Source organism: Pocillopora verrucosa, chromosome 12, assembly GCF_036669915.1.
Source record: "Pocillopora verrucosa isolate sample1 chromosome 12, ASM3666991v2, whole genome shotgun sequence".
NCBI classification, from domain to species: Eukaryota; Metazoa; Cnidaria; class Anthozoa; order Scleractinia; family Pocilloporidae; genus Pocillopora; species Pocillopora verrucosa.
The window spans coordinates 13438366-13445337 of NC_089323.1; the positions used below are offsets into that span (position 1 = coordinate 13438366).

A 6972-nucleotide genomic window follows, 5' to 3' on the forward strand; every position below is an offset into this window, starting at 1 on the left:
GCTTAAATGATCGGGAGCAGGCAAGTGTTCTTAAGACAGAACGTAACTTAATTCTCGAGATTTAAATAGCAGGAGGAACGAAACAATTGCCTATTAACAGCAAAATTATTGGGATGACACAGATTCCGTCTAAAAATTTGTAATTACCGAATTTTGGATTGTATCCGGTCTTGAGTCTTTACACTAAATTTAAATGACCATGTCTAGCTATCTCTACCGCCGATGGTTTCCAGTACAAACATTTCATTCAAAGATCATGTCCGACAACAGCCGAGCCAGCCAAACATGGTTAATATCGCTCAATACAATAAGACGATGTACAGGGCTCTGTGGGTGCAATTTGCAACAGCTTTTTTTTTTTCTTTATGTACCATCTAATTACTATGACAGTTATTGCGATCAGCCTGGGTAAGACATATTAACCGTATTTTAACGTAAGTGAAGCACTTAGCACCGCTGTCAGTTTGCTTTAACTCTTCCGTTTAAAACCGTTTCTTAATTAACTGCTCGATAACTAGCTAGTGAAGAGAGCGGAAAGAGTCAGTCAATGGAAATAGACTCTTTTCGAGAGAAAATAAAGTCCCATTATTTTCTCTTGATCCTCATCGAGTTGTATACACTCTTTTTTTTTTTCTTTTAAAGAACCTTTTATATGCGAGCGCTCAGGCTGTGAATAAAAAAAATTGAGCACAGTAAAAGCATACCCAGGCTGAGAGTCAGTTAAGAACGACTTTATTTTGCCCATTTTTTTTGTTTTTGTTTTTTTTGTGTGTGTGTGTGTGTGAGAAGTATAAATAATGATAAATGTCATAAAAGAGATTGTATTTGTAGACCTTCTATGCCCCCCCCATCTCGGGTTATAGAGTTTCAAAAGAATCTGCTCATTTAATTAGTCAAAACGTGTTTAGAGGGAGTTTACTTGCTGTGTAAATGAAGTCACATAAGAGGGGCCGGCCAAGTTCAGAGGATATTTAAAGAAAAAAGGGTGAAAACCAAATTAGCCCTTGATAATTGAAAAAGCCGCTAGCTTTTCTAAAATTACTTGTTTTAATGGCTATGGTGTTTTAGAAGTAACTTAAACTGTTTGACAGAATGAATATCAAAGGGCATTGCGTAATAACTATGTTAGAGGTGTTTTTCTCTTGTGGGTGATGATACGTGCTGGTAAAGCCACGAAAAATGAGGTCGTGTGCGCATGTTAAATAAGGACATGCTTCTGAGGAAATAGTTAAGTCAATATTCTTGGGCAGTGTAAAGTTTAACGGACATTCAAAGAGAGGTTGACGTTAAAACGAAATATCTTTCATTGCAAATACAGAAATCCAGGGTGAAAGGGGAAACGATCGCTCCTTAACGGCAAAATGATGGCGACAGAAAATTTAACAGTAACTGGCACACAACCAAAATCATTTGAAGAACTGATATGTTCCCCATCGTTGGTAGATGGTTAAAAAAAACACGCATCTTATCTTTCAACAGTCAACTTTCTCCTTTCCCTCACGGCATTTCTTGGGAATTCTCTTATCCTTGTTGCCCTTCATAAGGAATCTTCCCTTCATCCGCCATCCAAACTCTTGTATCGCTGTCTGGCAACAACTGATCTTTTGATTGGACTTGCTACACAGCCACTCTATACCATTCATTGGATTTCTTTAGTTCGCGAAGATTGGGTTCTCTGCCGATTTGCTTTCGATACAGCCTTTATATTAGGCTTTCAATTAGGTATAGTATCTTTGTTGACGTTGACGGCCATTGGCGTGGACAGACTTCTTGCGCTGTTGTTGGGGCTACGATACAGACAAACTGTAACTTTAAAGCGCATGTATATCATTGTAGCCACCTTTTGGGTTGTTTCCGGTGTCGGTGCCTTACTCTTCATTCAAGATTATCGTCTAACATTTTGGTATAGTTGTGCGGTCATAATATCATGTTTGATTATCTCATTCGCTTCCTACACGAAGATTTTCTATAGTCTTTGTCATCGTCGCATTCAAACGCAAGATCGTGTTCAACCGAGTAACCGAGGGCATTAAATGCACTGAACATCGCACGATACAAAAAGGCAGTGTACAGTGCACTGTGGGTGCAGTTAGCATTAGTTATTTGTTATGTCCCATATATTGTAGTGGCAATTTTAATAGCTTCAAGTGAAACCTATCCGTCAAAATTAATCGTCAGTTCGCGAATAGTGCTTGTTTTCGTCTTTTTTAATTCGTCTTTAAACCCGTTTCTTTATTGCTGGAAGATTAGCGAAGTAAGGCAAGCAGTAATAGAAACAATTAGACAAGCACTTTGCTGTCCATGCAGTTGATTCCTCTTCTGTCTAACTATATATTTTTCTGATATTTTCGAAGACAGTTTGTAAAATTGTGGCTGTAAGTGGAGGAGGAACTGGTTTGTCCTAGGATGAGAAGAATCAAGGAAACTCAACTGAACTTGCAAGAGGTGCCACAGTAACGTCTCTCTTCTCTTTTGAAAAACTGAAGGACAGAAGACAAAAAACTGAAAACATTAATGATTCGTTTTATGGTGGTAACACATGAAATGGAAGAGTGATTCATACTTTAAAAAATGTGTCCTCTATGGACACAAAAGAGAGCTTTCTTTTCCCTATCTTCATCGAATTCGAAGTATTGAAGAGTTGTGACAATAGACCAGTTTACTTCTTTTTTTTTTTTTTTGCAGCTCAACTATTGTCCTACGAGTTTTGTCACAACTCTAGTTTTAGGTTTCATTTCGCTATGTTATTTAAAGTAAATAACGCTAATTGATAAATGAACGTGGATGTTTTTGTCGCTTTTAAAAGCTATGGAAGTGAGTGGGTGAAATAAATTTGGCCATTGGCGGCTTTTACAGGTTTCTCTTGTATGATCAGTCATCTTTCCCACAAATTCATTTACATTTTAAGGAGAAAAAACAAAAGAGGGTGAGAAATACAGTCAGTATTCAAGAAGGTTCAGTATAAAGAAAAAAATAAATGCTCACCGCACAGTATGTTACCAAAATGTCTCAAATTGTGTGCGAATTATAATCAGTATTTTAATATCTATGACATCCGAGCCATTACCATCCGTAAGTTTCACTTTTTTTCTCTTTGCCAAACTGTGTTTGAAAGCTTAACCGGAGGTGAGTAACCCAAAAACATGAAATTGTTATAAAATAGGGTAGATCAAGAAAAAGGGTTTTTATTGATGATATAATGACGAAAGAAATTTTTTCTTTCGAGCTGTCAAAGAACAGGTCTACAATTTTATTAATGTTTACACTCGAAACTAAATCCTCTCTTATTTGCAGTTGAATCGAATTTTACCGACTTATTTAAACAGCAATTGTTCAGTGATGAGCAGCTGCCTTTTTGAGGAGCTCAATTCAGAGAGATGGCCCCGACAAAGGACCTCGGAAAAATATTTAAGCTTGAGGTGACCAAGTAACTCTGTAAGAATTGATATCACTCTTTGATGGTTAATGTCGTTTCGTGATACAATGTACAGTGAAAGTCACGAGGGGTCTTTGAAAGTATAAAAATGGAAAAGTGTCACAAGAATTGATAATTTTTAAAGGAGTATTTCCTATTATGAGCGATGACTAATGCAAGGCAAACTTGCCAGCTTAAATTACGCGCATTACAAATGTGTTAAATGCTATTAGGAACACTTGATAAAAATGGAAATAGGCAGGAACCGTTTTCCCAAACGACTGTTCGCTGTAATTGCAGTTAACTTCCAGAAAAAGAATACAGAATGAAGGCAACAACAAATATAACAGGAGGAGAGAAGCTCACTATGACCTCTAAAGAACTGGTATTTTCCCCGGCGCTGGTGAGTGGATTACAGTGATACATACTTTAATTTTCAACAGCCAATTTTCTTCTTTCCCTCAAGCCATCTCTTAGGAATTCTCTCATCATTGTTGCTTTTAACAAGGAATCTTCCCTTCATCCGTCATCCAGACTCTTCTAGCTGATCTGTTAGCTTTTTTGTAGTCCATCCTTTTACAGCTAATTTTGATCATGAGGTGTTGAATCTCGGATATAACTTTACGATATACTTGCGACATCAGACTGGATGTCTGTGTCTTCCTTTCAAATGAAATCTCTCACGAGTGTTCTCTATGGATAAGTGAGTCTTAAGAAGTCAGTTTTAGAAGCATTAATACGAATAGGAACTACATGAGTATCTAACTCTAAGCATAGCTTGTCTGATTGTCTGCTTTACCATTCGTCAGAGTTCACTAATCCTCTAATAATTACTAGGCGGATTTAATGTCGAGTTAAAATAAAGTAAGGTCATTGCCATTCGCATAGTACTGGCTAAATGCGACTGATGATGAGCGATGATTATTGCTACCTGAACAAATGGTGCAATACGTATAAAGCAACTAATGCAAACTGTACCCACAGTACACTGTACACTGTCCTTCTGTATTGCACCATATTCAGTGTATTTGCTTGGCAAGGCTGCGGTTGAACATGATCTTGTACATTAGCGTGATGTTGAATGAAAACATGGAAAATCTTTGTGTGCGAAGCGATAGAGATTATTATTTTGAGAGGTGGACCTGTACTGCCTCACTTAAAGGGTATTTGAGGATCTAAAACAAAGCATAAAGCAGGGACAAGAGTAACAACTCAAAAGGCGGCTACAATAATATACGTGCGCTTCAAAGTTACAGTTTGTGTGAACTCTGCTCCAACCGCATTGCGGTAAGTCTGTCTACAATTATGACTGTCATCGCCAATAGAGACACTCCATATAATGCATATTATAACTGTTCATGCAGGCCTTGAGATAAGTCCTTCGCGCCGCTGACCAAGAATTCAACGTTCGTGAACAAAAACATCCATAAATAGCTTAGAGAGTATGTGCAGAGTATGTGTTGTCGGACAAAGATACAAGAGTTTAGACTGCGAATGGAGGGAAAATTCCTAGTGAAATAGATTGATTGTTGTCGTAATCCACCTGAAAAAGCGGGAAAACATAGCAGTTCTTCAAATTGTTTAGTTCGCATTCCAAGTCTGTGTCCGTAGGGTATACGAGTCGTTTCTTTGTAAATTTTGTGGAAGAGACATTTACTCTAGAAAAATGTTCCGATCGTAATTTGAATAAATACAACTGCTATTCAAGATCAATGCATGCATCCCCATCGAACTCTATACTCTTCTCATATTCAATAACATTTGGCTATTTTTTCTTTTTCTCGAAAAGCCACGAAGAGATTACAATTATAAACATTAAATCATGAACAACTCGAATGATCTAACCTTAAGGACAGCAAAGTGCTTGTCTGATTGTCTGCTTTACTGCTTGTCTAATTTCACTAACCTTCCAGCCACAGAGAAACGGATTTAACGTCGAGTTTAAGCAAACTAAGGTACTTACCACTCCCCTCACGACCACGAAGTGTGATGAATATGTTTTACTATTTCTGATCACAATTTCTACCATATATACCGTATGGCAAATAAAGAACGAGTGAGGCTAAATATATCAGTGATACAATGCCGTTTTTTATTGAGTAAAGTTCAATGTATTTGTTTGGCTCGGATTTCTTTGAACATGATCTTGTACTTGAGCGTGACGATGACGAAAATTTCGTATACGAAGCGATTTAGATTACTCGGCAAGATGTAACACCTTTGCGGCTACATCATGAGGTTATACGGTGATCTAAACTGTGTAATAAAGGAACCGACACTATATGAAATCAAAAATAGAGCTACAATGATGTACGTGCGTTTTAGAGTTACATCTTGCCTGTATCTTTGACTTAACAACAGGGCGAAAAGTCTGTCCACGCTCATGGCCGCCAACGTCAACAAAGATACCCCGCGTAAAGAGTAGCTTGGTATCGACGCCAGTGTCCGTAAACAACAGACATCCAATAAGTAGCATGGACACGCTGAGTAACAAGATCAATCAACAGATCAGTTGTTGCCGGACAACGATAAAAGAGTTTGGAAGGCGGATGAAGAGAAGACTCCTTGAGAAGAGCAACAGAGAAAAAGAGAATTCCCAAGATGGTTTGTAGGCGTGTCTTACTTTCAATACCAAACAATAATAACATACATCAATAAGCAAGCAATTCCGCAAAATTTAAATCCCTTTTTACCGTGAAAGGTTGTCGAGCACATTTAGCGCAGGAAATTTTAATCTAAACACCACAGATTTTAGTCTAAACACCACAAACGATTCAATAGCCCCCTTCAGTAGGGTAATGTTCTTGTAAATTATTGGTCAATTTAGAGGGTCGTGTTACACCGTACGGCACGCTTAATTTAAAAGTTTGTTTGAATTTAAATCCGCCCTCTAGTTAACCCTTCGACTCCCAAGATCTGATTGTGAATTCTCTCATCTAGCTGCTACACACTTCCTTCTAAATTAGTTCGGAGAATTTGGTGTTAAATCAAGAAAGGCAACTTCTATGCGATAAGCTTAAGTACTCTTATTAACTGTTTGCCAGATAGTGTATGGATAGCGCCATGCTCAATTCTTTATTCTTTATTATGTAACAACGCCACAGCCCACGTGCAACATGATGTATGCTAATTATGCTAGCTTAAACATGACAATTATAGGGAGAAGTTACATGTTAATCACTTCTCGGATTTAAAGGGTTAAACCCAGAGGTAAAGTAAATGTCTCATCAGCCTCGTTTTCTTCACGGTTTTTTTTTTCGTTTTCGAATTGAGTGTTGAATAAAATAGCTCTGTTAAGTGGTGCTTTGTAAATTTCTTCTTCTGGCTTCTCTGTTTAATTGTTTCATTCCTGATAAGCCTTCCACTCCATCGCAAACTATTGGTGAAAAGAAAAAGAAGACTTTTCCTGCAGTGCGAACAATTTTTCCTTCCTTTGTGTTATTAAAAAACAATAGACAAGAACTTATTTTCACTCGTAACCCCTTTTGGTTGATTCAAAACAAAACAGGAAAGTTTTTCTCTTCCAGCGTTACCCGGCCTCTTTTCATTGGCCACCG

The 6972-nt window shown here is 37.7% G+C and overlaps 1 protein-coding gene across 1 annotated transcript; it reads left to right on the forward strand.

Annotated features, from left to right (window-relative positions):
* The first annotated feature begins 383 nt into the window (after window positions 1-383).
* Window positions 384-2311, forward strand: LOC136277194 (melanocyte-stimulating hormone receptor-like). The gene is given in 3 exon segments (XM_066158885.1): window positions 384-408; window positions 1480-2004; window positions 2007-2311. Coding segments are annotated over 3 exon segments (855 nt in total).
* Window positions 2312-6972: the final 4661 nt, after the last annotated feature.